This window comes from Solanum pennellii, chromosome 11 (genome assembly GCF_001406875.1).
Source record: "Solanum pennellii chromosome 11, SPENNV200".
NCBI classification, from domain to species: domain Eukaryota; kingdom Viridiplantae; phylum Streptophyta; class Magnoliopsida; order Solanales; family Solanaceae; genus Solanum; species Solanum pennellii.
The window spans coordinates 9,388,552-9,406,958 of record NC_028647.1 but is presented as its reverse complement, the minus strand read 5'-3'; the positions used below and the strand labels follow the sequence as shown (position 1 = coordinate 9,406,958).

Sequence of the window (18,407 nt, the reverse complement as noted above, 5' to 3'; positions counted from 1 at the left end):
GCCGCGACAGATGCATGGACAGATATGTCCCCCATGGGTCCCGGACTGAGAGACAGCGGGTGTGTATCGTTAGGGAAGACATGCATCACTATACTTGACATTGCATCTCATGGCATTACACATTTTATTATTGATGAACTTGAACATGTGTTTTGTTGATCTTGTGAGTGTTTCTCTGTGAAGCTTGTGACTGTTGAATATTGAGTTGTTATTGAGAATGTGTAAACTGATAGAGTGTGGTTATTGAGTTGTGTGTTTGGTAAACTGTAAACTATTAGACTGTAGCGTGGAGGTTTAGATATGGTGTAAGAAGTGCCCGTATTTTGTTCACTTAACTTGTGTTTAGAGGTTTGCTTGTTGGGTACCGCGTGGTTTGGTACTCACCCCTTGCTTCTACAAATTTTTGTAGGATACGAGCCTGGATCTTCGTGATACCTGTCATTCTTTTCGTTTCCGAGGCATCTTGTGGAGGATTGTGAGGTAGCTGCTTGTCATCTCAGCGAACTTTCCTACTCCAGTTTATGATTTTGTTTTTACTTGAAAGACAACTTCATTTTAGACTCCTATTTTATTTCAATTATAATATTTACATTAGAGGCTTGTGCATGTGACAACCTGGTTTTGGGAATTCAATTAATATGACTTGGTTTCATAATACGAATTGTTGTTGAATTGTCATTACTTCCGCACTTTGTTAGATATTTGGTTTTAGGCTGACTTGTCTTGGTGGGATAAGACGAGTGCCATCACACCCATTTTTGGGTCGTGACAAAAGTTTGTTAAGAATTGAAGGTATTATGGCATGTCTCATGACTTACCTTGGTGTTATATGGCTGGCTAGGTATTATATATGTTTGTTAATTATTAATCAATATAATGTAAAGGAGTTGCTTGCACTTGATATTTATATCAAATTAATAAATATTAGACACACACGTGTACTCTTTCATATATATCAAATTAATAAATATTAGACACACACGTGTACTCTTTCATACATATATTTATCACTTATACATGGTCAAATAATATATATATATATATATATATATATATATATATATATTGAATCGATTTAAACTAGTAAATATAGTATGTTTTTGTTGGCAGTGAGTAAATCTTTGATTCAGAGGGTGGAATAGAAGTTCAAGGAAGTAAAGCTACATACTACGCAATATATCGTTAGGAGGATGGGACGACGTGACGGATTGGAAAGCACTTTTACCATAGCCACTTCTACCGGTATCAGATGACCACTGCCCTTCGACTACGACACGGAGCTTTTTTAGTTTCTCCTTCATATATATATTCACTTCGATTAGTTGATCATAACTACAATTAAGGTTAAATTTTGTTTCATTAGGTATAAACACTAGATGCAGAGTATTTTTTAGGGAAAATTATTTGAAATATATCCTAACTTTGATCGAAATTGCTATAACAATCCCAAACTTTGGACAGGACCTACTATCCCTGCACTATTTAATAGTCTATTTTAAGGATATATAGCTGTATATATGGACATCATAAATATGACATCATCATAAATAGTAACCTGTTCAGTTGGACACTTATATATTTTAAAAATACACTATTAAATAGTGCAGAGGTAACAAGTCCTGCTCAAAGTTTATGATTGTTACAACAATTCCGATTAAAGTTCAGATATATTTCAAACATTTAGCCTTAATTTTTATTGTAATAATGTATAACACCTCCCACCCACCAAAAAAATATTTTTAAAAAAATTCCATAGTTTTCCTTGCCTTCTCAATTACCTGACATCAGAACAAGAATGTGTTCAAACTAGTACACTATAAATAAGGAGACAAATCTAAGTCTTATATAAGTAAACACAAAGAGTTTAGTAGTCAAAGTGAGTATAAAAGAGGGAAAAAAAATGGAGAATCAACAGCAAAATCAAGTGATTGGAGGTAGCAAGAGAATTGTAGCACTAAATGAGAGTCCATTACCTTCTAATAATGATCATCATATTGAGCATCAGGTTAGAAAATCTCTTTAATCAAAGAAACAGAGGTTTCGAGTTCAAACTCTGATTATAGAACAAAATCTTGCAAATATTTTTCCTGAAAAATTAAAGAATTGTCTAATTATGTAGAAACATGGCTGGAAAAACTTTTTTGCATATGTGGGGCCAGGTTTTCTTGTTTCCTTGGCATATCTTGATCCCGGGAATTGTAAGTCATTATTATATTTTCTTTTTTCGTGCCTCAAATTTTAGGCACGAACTCACATAAATAATTCATATGGACATTTGTTTTAATTTTTTTTTAATAACTCAATTTATGATCTGAGAATTGAAGGTAAAAATATTTACCATCTGAGTAATCCTTCATGTCTAACTTTTTGTTTTTAATTGTTCTAAACTAACTTTTTATTAATATACATGCAGTGGAAACTGATTTGCAAGCAGGAGCAAACCATAGATATGAGGTATAAAAAAAATTGTATGATCAAAAAAATTAATTATTAGCTTATAGAGATATATTTGTCTAATAATTATTTGTTTCTTAAATTTTCAGCTTCTTTGGGTGATCCTCATTGGATTGATATTTGCTCTTATAATTCAATCACTTGCTGCTAACCTTGGTGTAAGCACTGGTAAGTTATAAGTCCAAATATTAAGATCAACATGGGTTGTACCGTGATGGTGAGACTGTTTTACTCTTAATCAAAAAGTTTTTGATTCGAACTCTGAATATAAAGAAAATTTTGTTAGGACTGTCACTTACGAATGAGCCGTGCAATGCGTGATTTCAATTTAGTTAAAATTCTAACGTAGATTTTGGACACTAAATTTTTGAAAAAATAATTTTTTAAAATATTTTTTTCAGGGAAACATTTATCAGAATTATGCAGGGCTGAATATCCAGTATTTGTTAAGTACTGCCTATGGTTGCTAGCTGAAGTTGCTGTCATAGCTGCAGATATTCCTGAAGGTAAAATACTTTTTAAAAATTTAATTAAAACATCTATATTACCTTTTAATTAAATTAAAAATGGAAATTAATTAATGATGTAATTATATCAACTCACTTTATTTTCTGAGTTAATTATAGTGAAATTCATTAATAATGCTCTGTAAAATAGAAATGATAAAAGTTTAGTTTACTTATCACAATAATGTTCTATACCAAACTTGTCTTATATAATAAAGAATTTTTAATTTTTTTTATGTTTTTGAAAATTATTACATGAATATATGAACATATTTCTATATTAATAAAATATAAGGTCACTATTTTATCTAACTCTTTTTTTAATAATTAATTTATGTATTTTCTGCCGGCAGTGATTGGGACAGCATTTGCTCTTAATATATTGTTCCATATTCCTGTTTGGGCTGGAGTTCTTTGCACTGGTGTTAGTACTCTTCTATTCATTGGCCTGCAGAGATATGGGGTAAGTTTTGCCCTATTTTTTAAAAATTCGGAATCGTTTGGTGGGAGGTATAAGCAGAGGTATATCTAGAATTTCGAGATTGATATGAATGCACTATTCTAAAAAGAAAAATAAAATAAGATATATATAAGATTTCAATTTCTAACTTTACGAAAGGTGCACCAATCATCAATGTGTTATATGATCATTCAAATATGAGTTCATCCATCTATTTTTTGAAAAATATAACATATTATATATGATTTTAGAAGGGGGCATCAGTTTACGTGAACCAGGTGACTCCCTCCTGTATACGCCCTCTGGATATAAGTATGATAATTAGAAATCTTGCATTTGGTTGACGGTCCTCAGGTTATTTATCTCGCATTTAGTGATAAAATAAATTATCTAATATATATGATGGAATAACTTATTCTGAAATTAATAATTATAGAATAATTTATTTCTAACCAAACAATGTTTTACTTTTTAATATACCCTACATAAAAAAAATACAAACTTCTAATTTTGTTAATTTTTTAGATATTTGACCAAACTACTTCAATTAATGATATCATGGAGTATTGGAGTAATTTAAAAGCCTTATTAGGGATATGCAAATAAGGATAATTTTAAAAAATAAAGCCCGACTCTTTTTTTATTATTATGTAAACTGACGCTTATTTTTAAAATATATTTTCTGAAAATATAATATAATTTTAGAAGGGGCATGAGTCATGTGACTTTCTTTTGTATACGCCTCTGAGTATAAGGTATAATAATTTAGAGACCTGCATTTGGTTGATAGTTCTCGCATTATTTATTTCATATTATATATCTTAGTGATGAAATAAGTTATCTAATACATATATACCATAAAATAATTTATTTTAAAATTAACAATTTCAGAATAATTTGTTCCTTGCCAAATAATATTTTACTTTTTAACATACCCCTTGTAACCAATACTAACTTCTAATTTATTATTTTTTTAAGATATTTTGACCAAACTAGTTCAATCAATGATATCATGGAGTATTGGAGTGATTTAAAAGCCTTATTAGGGATATGCAGATAAGGATAATTTAAAAAATAAAGCCAACTCTTTTTTTTATTATGTAAACTGACACTTATTTTTGTGTAAAATAATATAATACATAATATATATAAATGAAAATTCAATTCAATTACCTAAACCACTCAATAAGGTATCTAAATAATTGAATACTGTAGTAACTATATATATATGTTCAATCAAACTTATTAATTATTTTATTTATAATATTTAAAAATTAAAAAAATACAATGTGTACGTAATCCCACTAGCTAGTTATAATTGTTCTTTATCATTTGTATTATCTCCTTGGTTGTATTCTGATCTAGTCATCTTATAACCATATTTTTAATAAAATGAATAATATATCATTAGTAATTAAAAAATAGAGGGGGTTAATTATGTTGTTCGGATTGATTAGAAGGTGCTAAAATTAAATACAATAAACATTTTGTCTAGTTGTTGTTATTTGTATAATTGTTCCTTTGAATCTTACTTTTGAAAAATAAAATTAGATTAAACTAGTTTACTTAATAACAAATCATATTCTTATTGTCTTGTTAGACTAAAGTTAATCAATTAAATTTGTATATGCAGGTTAGGAAGTTAGAATTGTTAATAGCAATTCTAGTATTTGTAATGGCAGCTTGTTTCTTTGGGGAAATGAGTTATGTAAAACCTCCTGCTAATGAATTATTCAAAGGAATGTTCATTCCTAAGCTCAACGGTGACGGAGCCACCGCTGATGCTATCGCCTTGTTGGGCGCCCTCGTAATGCCGTACGTTTTTATGATAAAATTTACGTGTTTGATAGAGTATTGGAGATCAAATTTAGTTACTCATGTTTTTTTTTCTTTTACAGGCACAATCTCTTCCTTCACTCTGCCCTTGTACTATCTAGGAAGATACCTAACTCGGTTCGTGGCATTAATGTGAGTCCGAAGGAAAATTTGTGCTTTAGTCCTTGTACTATTACGTAATTCATCTTTTAGTCCATATATTATTAAATATAGCACATTTAGCCCTTTAAATCAATATGGGTGTGTTTAGATCCATTTCCTAATTGGGCTCAACTAATTCAGGACTTTTGATTATTATGGATCGTATTAAACTTTATGATCATCTTATTCAAAAGTTAAAAATAAAAATATAGGTTTATTATTTAAAACAGAATATGGAAAATTAATTAATGTTGAATTTTATAGGATGCATGTAAATTCTTCTTGATAGAGAGCGGTTTCGCGTTGTTTGTGTCCTTCCTAATCAATGTGGCAGTTGTGTCTGTGTCTGGTACTGTTTGTGGAGCTGACAATCTCTTGGATCAGAATAAAGAAAGTTGTAGTGACATTACATTGAACTCCGCTTCTTTTCTTCTCAAGGTTTTTACGACGATCTCCTAATTTAGTTTTTTTCTCTCTAAAATAATCATTTAATTAGAACAAACTATTTATAAAATTTTTAATTTTAATTAACAGAATGTACTTGGAAAATCAAGTTCTACTGTTTATGCCATTGCATTATTAGCTTCAGGACAAAGCTCTACCATTACTGGTACTTATGCTGGCCAATTTATCATGCAAGTAAGTTTTGAAATTTTAATCCATCCTATTTAGCAAAAAGAAATAGAGAGATATAAGTTTTTTTTTTTTGAGAATTCAAAATAATATCTTTTGTTGTTGTTGTTATGATTAAATTATTGAATAACGTCTAAGTATCGTATTTCTGTGAGAATTATATAGGGATTTTTGGATCTTAAAATGAAGACGTGGTTAAGGAACTTGTTTACTAGACTTATTGCTATTACTCCAAGCCTTGTTGTTTCAATTATTGGAGGATCGTCAGGAGCTGGAAGACTAATCATCATTGCTTCTGTATATTTTACGATCCTTGATTTTTTTTTAAATTTTATTTTAACATTTGCATATCGAAAAAAAATTAACATTTTTTTGGATATTTTTCAGATGATACTTTCCTTTGAACTTCCATTTGCACTCATTCCACTACTCAAATTCAGCAGTAGCTCCACTAAGTTGGGACCACACAAGAACTCAATTTATGTAAGGCTTTATTTTTGAAATAAGCTAATTTTGAAAGTTTAACCAAACTGACTATATATATATATTTGAAATATCTAGATTATCGTGATCTCGTGGATTCTTGGACTAGGCATCATTGGGATCAACATCTACTACCTTAGCACGGCTTTCGTGGGTTGGCTTATAAGCAACAATTTGCCTAAAGTTGGAAATGTGTTGATTGGGATCGTAGTATTTCCATTGATGGCTATATATATTCTAGCTGTGATATACCTTATGTTTCGAAAAGATAAAGTTGTGACCTACATTGATCCAATCAAGGATGATCATATGGAAAATGGAATAAACAGTATGGAATTAGTAGATCGTGTGCCTTATAGAGAGGATCTTGCTGATATTCCATTGCCACAATAAGTTTTTTTCATTTGTTGTAATACACTTCAATTTTCACTCTTAATTTTATGTGTAGTCTAATAATGAAATTATAAAGTGGTTTGTGTCATGGTGCAACATGAAATTCCTCAAAATTTTGTTGCATGAATCTTTAATGTGTTAAACCTTCGACTTCGACAAAACAATCAATCTCTTATATTCATCGCAATTTTCGTTGGAATGACTTGTTTTTATGATTATTTTTCGTTGTATTGTTACCACCAAGCATACATTTTTTTTTCTCTTAATTAAGTTTTTTACCATTTATATGCTAAATACTTCTTATTTGCCACTATCAGTTATTTAGGTAATATTAACAAATTTAGAAGGTAGAATTTTGATTAAATAATTTGAAAAAACCCGATAATTTACTACAGTATTTCATTACGTTGTTGAATCAAATTAAGTCAATAACAAAGGTTTTGTTATTTCCCCGGACACCGGGTGGGAAAAGAAAGATTTTGTTATTTTGCTTAAAGATTAGAGATAAGTATCAAAAACACACTTAAACTATTCACTTTTTTTGAGTTTCATATTTAAACTATTGAAAGTGTGAGTTTCATATCTAAACTATCACTTTTTTGTTTGAGAAACACACCTCTGTGTAGTGTGTAGTGCACTCTCTCTTTTATATGAAAAAGCTTTGACATATGACATTCCACATAGATAAAATATTTTATCTAGATAAAAATTAAATAATAAAAAATTAATACTAATTAAAAATTAAAGATTACTATCCATATAAAATTATTTTTCTCACTCCACCACTTCCTCCACGTACCCCCTCTCCCCCGCGACAACCCCATCCTTTTTTTTAAAAATCATTTATAAAATATTTTTGAAAATTTCATATTTCATCCTCCTCCTCCCCCCGATAGAAATTGATTATTTTATTTAAAAAAATCTACCCAATTCTATTTAATTTTCCTCTCTTAACTTTTATTTTTTTATGTTTTTCTTATTTTGTGTTAGATATGCACGTACATACATTTTTAGAAAAAAAAATTCTACTAGTGTGTCGAATATAACATAAACAACTAAAAAAATATAAAAAATTTTGTGGCGGCAAGTAATAAGTATTTTCGATATGTATATCTAAATACTAGGAAAAAAAATTAAAACCAGAGGGTTAAGTGATATGGGTAAAATTATATTTTTAAGAAAATAAAATAATATCTAAATTAGTATTTGATGAGGGGGAGGAGATGAAATAAAAAATGAAATACTTTTATAAAGAAATTTAAACAAAATAAAAAATTTTAAAAAATGGGGTGGGGTATGAAAATTATTTTATATTTTATTTTATAAAGAAAATATTATTTTTTAATAACAGTTTTTTTAATTTGTAATTTTAAATAATACTAATAATTTATTTATTTTTTGTCAAGGTTGAATATTTTGTCCTTTTGGAGTGTGATGTGGAAATTCTTTAAAATAAAAGAGAGAGAGTGTATTACACATACAATGATGAGAGTGGTATAAAAGTATTTCTCAAACTAAAAAGTGATAGTTTAGATATGAAACTCAAACTTTCAATAGTTTAGGTATGAAACTAAAAAAAAGAAGTATAGTTTAGTTGTGTTTTTGACAGTCGACACTAAAGATCACCTTAAATTTAAAATAGTTCTGATTTTTTTTAATGTATTATAAATAAATTAAAAAAAACAAGGAGCAAATTAACCAATCGTTCCTCAGTAGCCTCCATTGTGCGAGCTCTTTGCTTTTTCCATAGATGCAATCAGTAAGAACTCTGTCGATCATGAAGAAACCAACAATCATGGCTTCAACCCCATCAACTCCACCATCTCCACAATCTCTCCCTTCCAAAACCACATCTTTGAGAACCCTTTCTTCCAAAAAACCAAGAAATATTCTCACAAATCCAATCCCAGAAGAAGATCCCAAATGGGTACCCCTAAACTTATCAAAATCAGAACTTTACTTGCCCCTCACTTTCCCAACAGGCCAAACATTCAGGTGGAAACAGACAGGACCCATTCAGTATACTGGTGTTGTTGGTAGGTCCCACTTGGTTTCACTGAAGCAGCTTGACAATGGTGATGTTGGGTACTATTTCCATTGCACTACCTCTGACTCTGACTCTGAATCTGAATCTGCTGCTGATGCTAGGGTAGCCCTTCTTGATTTTCTTAATGTGGGTATTTCTTTAACTGAGGTTTGGGAGAGTTTTAAGGCTTCTGATAAAAGATTTGCTGAATTGGCTATTCATTTGGAAGGTGCTAGAGTACTAAGGCAAGACCCTATTGAGTGTCTTATTCAGTTTATTTGCTCATCTAATAACAATATCAAGAGAATTACTATGATGGTTGATTTTATTTCATCATTGGGGAATTATTTGGGAGCTGTTGGAGGTTTCAAGTTTTATGAGTTTCCTTCACTGGAAAGGTTGGCAATGGTTTCTGAACAAGAGCTAAGAGCTGCTGGTTTTGGTTACAGGTATGTTTTTCCCCCAATCATGGTAGTTTCAGAGTTTTGTTTAAATTTAAAATTATGGTGTCCTATGATATCAATAGGCCCTTATATCTTTCTGTATTTTTTTTATATAACTGTTTGGTCCGGGACTATCCCATCACCTACCGGATAACTTTGTCCAACAAGTCCAAGACAGATGAAAAGAGATCACTATTAAGTGGTTAGACATAAAAAATGTGAAATTTGGAAAAGTAGTATTCGGAAGAAAGTTGAAAATGGTGTTTGGAAGCTGAAGTTGTTTTTGAATTTTTGTGAGTGATTTGGAGAGAAAATTGTTGAAAAAAATAGAGCTTTATGGAGTTTTTCGAATTCTAGAAAATTTCGGAATTGGAATTTCAGAAAATTGTAACAATTCTATTCCATAATGAGATAGGAATTACTTAATGCTGTGTATAAAGTTAGTTAGAGACAGTTAGGAATTGAAAGAAGGTTGTTAGTCAGTTAGGAAGTAAACAGGGTATAAAAAGTCACTGTTACATTGTAATTTCTTTTTTAAGCTTTTCACAATAATGAAGAACTCTCCTTCTTTTCTTTCTCTCAAAATGTATCTGTGATCCACCATTGGAGGTGAGCTCTTATAGTGTAGATTAGTTACATTCAACATGGTATCAGAGCCATACAACTGCGATTCCAAGTTCTACTGAAGCTGATTTCTGTAATTACTGCTTCGCTGATGGCATCAATGGCGAACCTCAAGTTTGATCACAGTCATCCTCTATTTTTACATCCATCCGATACCACAGGTACATCCATTATTCCGATGCAGCTAACATGATCCGATAATTACTCCATTTGGAGCAGGGCCATGCGAATCCAATTGCTTGGGAAGAACAAGCTAGGTATTGTTGATGGCAGCTGGAAAAAGGAGGATTTCGGATCTGAATTAGGGCATCAATGGGATCGATGTAATGCGATTGTTCAAGGCTGGATTATGAGCTCTGTAACTCAGGATTTGCATACAAGTACTGTTTATGCAACGAGTGCACGAGCTGTTTGGGAGGATCTTTAAGAGCGTTTTGACAAAGTAAATGCTTCAAGGATCTATCAATTGCATAAAGGTACAAGGTACTGATAGTATACCGACTTATTTCTCTAAGCTGCGAAACTTATGGGATGAATTTGCTAGTATTACACCTCCACCCTGTAATTGTCCAAATTTTAAGGATCTGTCTATGCATATGGAGAGACAAAAATTGATGCAATTTTTGATGGGTCTGAATGAAACCTATGATCAATCATGTAGTCAGATATTGATGGTTGAACCTATGCCCACTATTAACAAAGCTTATGCTATGCTTGTTAATAGGGAGAGCCAAAGATCAATCACATCTACATCTATGAGTGGAGAAGGTACAGATCTAGTTGCTCTTATGGCAAGAAGAGGAGGACCTTCTTGTTACAATAAAGGAACTACTTCACAGTCTTCACAATCTAACTCAAATCAATATTATAAAGGGAAGAAGAATTGGGAGTTGAAATGTGATTATTGCAAAAATCAAGGACATGTAGAGGCTAATTGTTGTCGACTTCATGGTTATCCACCAGATTGGAAATTCAAGAAGAAGGGGACAGGTAACACTGCCTATAATGCTAATAATGTTAAGATTGACAATTCCTCTTCAATGCATTCAGGTGCAAGAGATCTACCTAGAGCACCTCCTCTGACTGATAATCAACATGATCACATTCAACATATGCTAGATGGAGATATTTCCACAGCTAATGTGATGGCTAATATGGCAGGTATGGCTCACATAATGCCATTAAACTTACAGATTTGCCTTGGATAATTGATAGTGGTGCAGCCAACCATATGGTTTGTTTTAGACGTGCTACATAATGTGCAAACTGTTAGGCCTGACCAAAATAGAAAGGTTCATTTACCCAATGGAGGTATGACTTTTGTGACTCATATAGGTAATTGCAATTTCACAGTTACAGGAGAATTGCATGATGCTCTATATGTAACCGAGTTTAAATATAATCTTTTGTCTGTAGCCAAAGTTACTAAGGAGCTCAATTGTTTTGTTATCATTTTATCCTGGATTTTGTGTGTTCCGGGATCTTTCCAGTGGGAAACTGAAGGGGATTGGTAAGGAGAAGGATGGTCTCTATTTTTTGGTTCAAACAAGTTCATCAAAACAGAGAGTTTCTGAAACTGACAATTTTAAAAGCTTTGCTGCTCATGCTGACAAACAGGATATCGTGCTTTGGCATAGAAGATTAGCCCATGCATCAGTAGGATCCATAAAGGATTTGTTAGGCTATTCTGTTGACAGTTGCAAATCAGTTTTAAGTACTTGTGAGATATGTCCACTAGCTAGACATACTCGACTTCCTTTCTACAACAGTTGTACTAAATCTACAAAGATTTTTGATTTGCAAAAAAAAAAAAAAAAAGATTTTTGATTTGTTGCATTCAGATGTGTGGGGGCCTTATGACATTCCAACATTTGATGGAAATAAGTTCTTTTTCACTATTGTTGATGATTTTTCGAGAACAGTATTGTTTTTCTTATTAAAGCTCAAATCTGATGTGTTGGTTATTCTTAAACATTTTTTTAAGATGATTGCTACTCAGTTTAATGCGACTGTTAAAGGAGTCAGGACTGATAATGGAGGAGAATTCATCAGTACTTCTATGCAGGATTTGTTTAGAGGTTTAGGAATTATTCATTATAGGACTTGTGTTCATACCCCTCAACAAAATGGTATTGTTGAGAGGAAACACAGACACCTTCTTGAGGTTGCTAGAGCTTTAAGATTCCAAGGTCACATTCCAATCAAATTCTGGGGACATTGTGTTCTTACTGCAACATATATTATCAATCGATTGCCTTCACAAACTCTTGAGGGAAAGTCATCTTATGAAGCATTTTTTGGGAGAGGCCATGTATTACACACTTGAGAACATTTGGTTGTTTGTGTTTTGCAAGCACATTGCCTAGAATTGATAAGTTTGCACCCAGGGCTGTGAGATCAGTATTTATGGGTTACTCAGGTGTTACAAAGGGATATATCTGTTTTGATTTACAAAAGCAAAAGTTCTTTTTGAACAGAGATGTGGTATTTCATGAGGATCAATTTCCTTTTCAATGTCATTTACCTGAACCTAAATCCTGTCCTATTTCTTCTCCATGTCCAATGGATGATCTCATTATTCCTGATTTAGAAACATCTCATGATTCATCACCCCCACTGTGTACAGAAGTAGAACCAGTACATCCACCTTCACCTATTGTTTCTCCTGTTATGCCTCTCAGAAGATCCACTAGGCTTACTAAACAACCTTTATGGCTATCTGAATATGTTTCTAAGCGATCAACAAATCATGTTCTGTATCATATTGCAGCTTCCATTTCATATACCAATCTGTCCCCAACTTATCAACAATACTTACATGTTTTTTCTGCTGTTACTGAACCAACTACGTACGAGGAAGCTATCTTAGATGTCAGATGACTAGAAGCCATGCAAACTGAAATAAAAGCTCTTTAAGATAATCATACATGGGATTTGGTTCCTCTACCAAAAGGCAAAGTTCCTATAGGTTGTAAGTGGGTTTATAAAGTCAAGTTGAAGGCTAATGGTGATGTTGAGAGGTTTAAAGCTCGATTGGTGGCAAAGGGTTACACACAAAAAGAGGGGCTTGATTTCCATGAGACTTTTTCATAGTGGTTAAAATTGCTACTGTCAGGACTGTTTTATCTTTAGCTGCTCAACATAATTGGGTTGTTCATCAATTCGATGTCTACAATGCTTTCTTACAAGGTGATCTTCATGATGAGGTGTATATGCAGTTGCCAGAGGGCTTTGACAGTCAGGGGGAATCTGGCCTAGTATGCAGACTTGTCAAATCCCTCTATGGTCTCAAACAAGCAAGCAGGCAATGGAACTTGAAGCTGAGTGAAGCATTATTGGAATCTGGTTTTGTTCAAAGTAGCCTAGATCATTCCTTATTCATTAACAGGAAAGGATCAAACATCGTAGTGATTCTTGTCTATGTAGATGATATGTTAGTGACAGGAAGTAATTTGGGACTTATAGAGCACACAAAAGCCATTTTACACAAGGCTTTTAAGATTAAGGATCTTGGAGAGTTGAAATTCTTTTTGGGAATGGAATTTAGTAGATCAGCAAAAGGCATTTTGATGAATCAAAGGAAGTATGCTTTGGAAATTATTTCAGATTTGGGTCTAGGAAATGCTAAACCAGCTTGGACCCCTCTTGAAGCCAACATTAAACTAACAATCCAAGAGTTGGATTGTCTGACTGGAGAATTAGATGATGAGCTGTTTGAAGACAGGGAACAGTATCAAAGGCTGGTAGGGAAGATGTTATATTTGACTATGACCAGGCCAGACATAGCTTACTCTGTTTAGACATTTAGTCAATTTTTACACCAACCCAAGAGATCACACTGGGAAGCAGCTGCGAGGGGAATGAAATACATCAAGAGGGAGCCAGGACTTGGGATACTACTGAGCAGCAAAAGGTCCAATAAGTTGAATGTGTACTGTGATGCAGATTGGGCAGCATGCCCAAATACAAGGAGATCAGTGTCAGGTTTTCTAATTAAACATGGTGAAACATTATTGTCATGGAAATCTAAGAAGCAAAATGTAGTTTCCAGGAGTTCAGCTGAAGCTGAATATAGGAGTATGGCTAATGCAGTTTCAGAACTAGTATGGATTGATGCTTTGTTGAAGGAATTGGAAAATGAAGTTGAACAACCAGCTGTAGTATACAGTGACAGTAAGGCATCTTCGCAAATAGCAGCCAATCCAGTGTTTCATGAGAGAACCAAGCACATAGAGATCGATTGTCATTTTATCAGACAAAAGATACAAGCAGGACTGTTCAGAACAGAATATGTAAGTTCCAAGGAGCAATTGGCAGACATATTGACAAAAGGATTACCTAGAGCTCAACATGATATTTGATAAGCAAGCTTGGTGTGTTGAATGTCTTTGCACCCACAAGCTTGAGGGGGGATGATGAGATAGGAATTACTTAAAGCTGTGTATAAAGTTAGTTAGAGGCAGTTAGGGATTGAAAGAAGGTTGTTAGTCAGTTAGGAAGTAAACAGGGTATAAAAAGTCATTGTTACATTGTAATTTCTTTTTTAAGCTTTTCACAATAATGAAGAACTCTCCTTTTCTTTCTCTCAAAATGTATCTGTGATCCACCATTGGAGGTGAGCTCTTATAGTGTAGATTAGTTACATTCAACATTCCAAACAGTTTTCAAGAAGAATATTCCGGAAAAAGTGAAAAATATCTTTGGCCAAATGGGCACTAAGTATTTTTGTCTTTGGTGGGAGTTGAATTTGAAAGCTCATGGTTCTTAATCCACTTCATTGATCACTAGGCCACGCTTGTGGGTGCGAATAGGTCCTTATGTCTTTCTTTTGGGAATGTACAAAATTATACATATAGAAGGGGTGTTGCTGGTGTATGGAACTGCAGCGAAATTGATGAGCTTTATCTCAAACAAATTGATGAGACAGTCTTTATGAAATCTATCAAATCCCATTAAGTTTCCTTTTCCCTCTATTTAAGTTTCAAACTCTCACTATAGAAGTGCATGCATTTTCAGATATTAAGATTTCGAGTGGCTTTGAAACACTATTTGGCATTACCAAAATCATCTTGGTTAACAATATGGTGATGAATGATTTCCAAAGCCTTTTAAAATGGTATCAAATGACAGATGATGTGATACGTCCTATATCTTCAACTTTTGGGTTGTTTCATCTTTCCAATTCCCTTGCATTTTCACTTAGGGCAATTTTGGCAGGAACTTGAGTATTTTGTGTAGATGAGAACAGTTTCAACTTTCTAGTTATAGTTGAACTGATGTCAAGTTATAGTTATACTTAATAACTCACTCCATTACGCTCCTGATCTTGTATTAAATGATCAGGGCTAAATATATAGTAGGTACTGTGGAAGCACTGAAATCAAAGCCTGGTGGAGGTATGGAGTGGCTTGCTGCACTTCGCAAAGTAGATCTTCCTGAGGCCATTGTTTCGCTGTGCTCTCTACCTGGTGTTGGTCCTAAAGTCGCAGCATGTATTGCTCTCTTCTCTCTGGATCAGCACCATGCTATTCCAGTTGATACTCATGTGTGGAAGGTTAGCTTTCAAGGGCTTTATATTTTTTTGTTGTATAGGAGATCACAAACATCTTCTGACATTCATTTTCCTTTGATTACATATAAGATATAAGATATAAGATATGCTCTCTTATAAATATTTCAAATTAAGATAAACCTAAAGAAGATTATTATTATTATTGTTGTAATTGTTGTTGTTGTTCCTTTCTTGTGATATGTTCCCAAGACCTCTATTTTGTTACGAAAAGAGTATATAGATGGGACTAATGAGTTCTTTATAAAAAATAAAGGGGGGAGGCGAGAGGACTGAAAAGATAATGAGGAGAGTTGAAATCCATTGAATTTTGTAGCAGATTGTTGGTGTGAATGATTATTTATGGATGAAGGGTTATGCTGCTTTTGAATATTTTCAGTTCATTGTGGAGATCCTCTTTCTAGATGCTGTTATGCTCCTCTTTTCATTTATATTTTTTTCATGCCTACTCTGCGTGCATCTCTGTACCACTATTAATTAAGTAATTAAAAGTATGTTTTCTCTAACAACTTAATTTTTAGATGAGATGATCAAACAATTTTAACATGGTATCATAGGCACAACCAAGTGACCGACGATCCATATTCCATGCTTTAGTTGTCTAGTCCTAATGTATTGGGAGAGAGGGGGTTAAGTCCCACGTTGGTTGAACAAATGGGTTGTCTTATGGTCTCCTTATATGTTCTTGGAAAATCATTCCTTTATGAGCTAGCTTTTGAGATTGAACTAGGTTCAATGTCCCTCTAATCACATGATACGTATCAGAGCAGACAAAGATCCTAAGTTCAAATCTCGCTCCCACCTAGAAAGCAAAAAATATTTCATGTGTTTGGTCAATGAAGAAGAATTAGGGCCATACATGAGTGGGCGTGTGACAATATAATTAAATAATTAAAACTTACTCTCTGTAACAATTTAAGCTTTTAGATGAGATGGTCACACACTTCAACAATTATCTATTGTTTATGTTTCTCCAGAAGAACTTTTTCCTATACCAATTAAACAACACAAAAATATGCTTCACAGTGATCACAGTTTAGCAGTTGGTAAGTATCCGCAATTTGGTTTTGTAGCTAACATAGTCTTACCGAGTATGAAGTTCCCTTCACGTAAGGAAAATAGGAGCCTGCATATTGATAGTTTCTAGCCTATGTTTCTTCTTAAATGCGCACCAACTTTTGGTTTATGTCCTTAAAAGATGTAAACCGCTTGGAGCTTTACTGTCTGTCGTAGTGCCAGCTTCTTGAGGAAGCACTTGGTTTTGGGGATGCTTTTTCCTGAAAGGATTAGCTTGTTCGGTTATTAATGAAGTGAAAATATGAGTTTATAAATGATGCTACTCATATAAATGATGCAAAATCTCGTTAAAAAAATGATGCAAAATCCATACTTATAAATGATGTAAGGATTCATTCCAACAGGTTATGTATACTTTCTTTTCTTTTTGGTGTAAGGAAGATTTTATAAATGATGCAAAATCCATACTTTGCCTCTTGGAGTCCCTATAAGATTGGAATGGGTTTTTTCTTTTGCTTTCTGATCACCTGTAATTACTTCAGCATCCCCTCAGTGCTGCTTTTACGACACAATTATTCTTCTCCAAAAAAAAAAAGAGAGGAAAAAACACTGGATGCAGGAAACTGATAATTGAACCAATTAGGGTAGCAGAAGTACTATAAGTAGCGCAGTGCTGTTCTCCATGATGTATGTTGGCCCAGATTCTGCTGTTTCCTAATTTGATCAAGTGTTCCCTGTTACATGTATTGAGATATTGACATGCAAACATGTTGCTCTCTTTGCTCTTTGATGTTACTTAAATTTCAGAAAATGTACTTCTGTTCATATCTGTTATTATCATTTTCAACATTTCTTCTTGATCTTTTGCTAGATCGCGACCAGATACCTCCTCCCTGAACTGGCAGGAACCAGTCTTACGCCTAAACTTTGCAATCATGTGGCAGATGCTTTTGTGAGGACATATGGAAAATATGCTGGTTGGGCTCAAACTCTGCTTTTTATTGCAGAACTACCTTCACAGAAAGCACTGTTGAATTCTACGGAAGAGAAGTCTCCTAATTCTAGAAAGAGAAAACTGGGTGGGATCACAAAGGTCCCCAAAGAATGATATGTCATGCTTGTGTTTTCATGCTCGAAGTTAGATTTAATCTACGTGCAGATCTGATGAAGACTGTTTTTTCTAGTTCTCACCACCGAGGTATCAAAAACATCTCAGAAGATTTTTCTTCTAGAAATTGCTAAGATTTTCAGTTTTATGGGTGTTAAAGTTGAAAAGAATGTATATTGCTTAGAAAGTGATTCTACATGAAATGTTTGCTTTACCCTTCTGGTTTGCTGCATTTTATCGTATTTTACTTTTTGTTTAGTTTATATTAATGATACATATATATTTGGCGATTTCTACTTGAAGAAATGTTAGGTTAACTAGCACTTTTAGATTCTTAAACATCTTATGGAGAAATTCTAATTATCTGCATTCCTGGCACCTGTTGCTTAGTTTTTTTTGCAAATGATAATGTCCATATTAATTACTTGATAATTCCTTTGCAGGCATGGCAAAAAGCATCTAGCAGGTGAGCATTTTGCATGAAGTCAGTGTTCCATAATTATTTAATCGGTGGCGACTTACAGCCTAATTTTGTAAGTAGGGTATTTGTTATTCTGTTTCAGTAGTTCCAATTTGAACGTTCAGGCTGCTAAAGTTTCACATATTGAAATGTGTAGGACTTCCTTCTGTAAGAATGTATTAATTTGCATTAACTATATGTTGTGTGTTAAATTGGTTGAAGGCTTCAATTTGCATTGCTATCTGTCTGACTAC

At 33.1% G+C, this 18,407-nt stretch overlaps 2 protein-coding genes across 2 annotated transcripts; both read left to right on the top strand.

Annotated features, from left to right (window-relative positions):
- The first annotated feature begins 1,886 nt into the window (after positions 1–1,886).
- LOC107004118 (metal transporter Nramp5-like) lies at positions 1,887–7,093 on the top strand. Its single transcript, XM_015202352.2, has 13 exons — positions 1,887–2,005; positions 2,120–2,198; positions 2,414–2,454; positions 2,544–2,622; positions 2,856–2,960; positions 3,314–3,423; positions 5,054–5,235; positions 5,319–5,388; positions 5,662–5,835; positions 5,932–6,036; positions 6,196–6,327; positions 6,418–6,513; positions 6,592–7,093. Exons 1-13 carry the CDS (start codon positions 1,901–1,903, stop codon positions 6,904–6,906), a joined length of 1,593 nt encoding a protein of 530 aa, XP_015057838.1. The 5' UTR covers positions 1,887–1,900; the 3' UTR covers positions 6,907–7,093.
- A 1,494-nt stretch (positions 7,094–8,587) lies between these two features.
- On the top strand, positions 8,588–18,382 carry LOC107004889 (N-glycosylase/DNA lyase OGG1). Its single transcript, XM_015203290.2, has 4 exons — positions 8,588–9,381; positions 15,343–15,553; positions 17,457–17,783; positions 18,137–18,382. Exons 1-3 carry the CDS (start codon positions 8,657–8,659, stop codon positions 17,691–17,693), a joined length of 1,173 nt encoding a protein of 390 aa, XP_015058776.1. The 5' UTR covers positions 8,588–8,656; the 3' UTR covers positions 17,694–17,783; positions 18,137–18,382.
- The last annotated feature ends 25 nt before the right edge of the window (positions 18,383–18,407 follow it).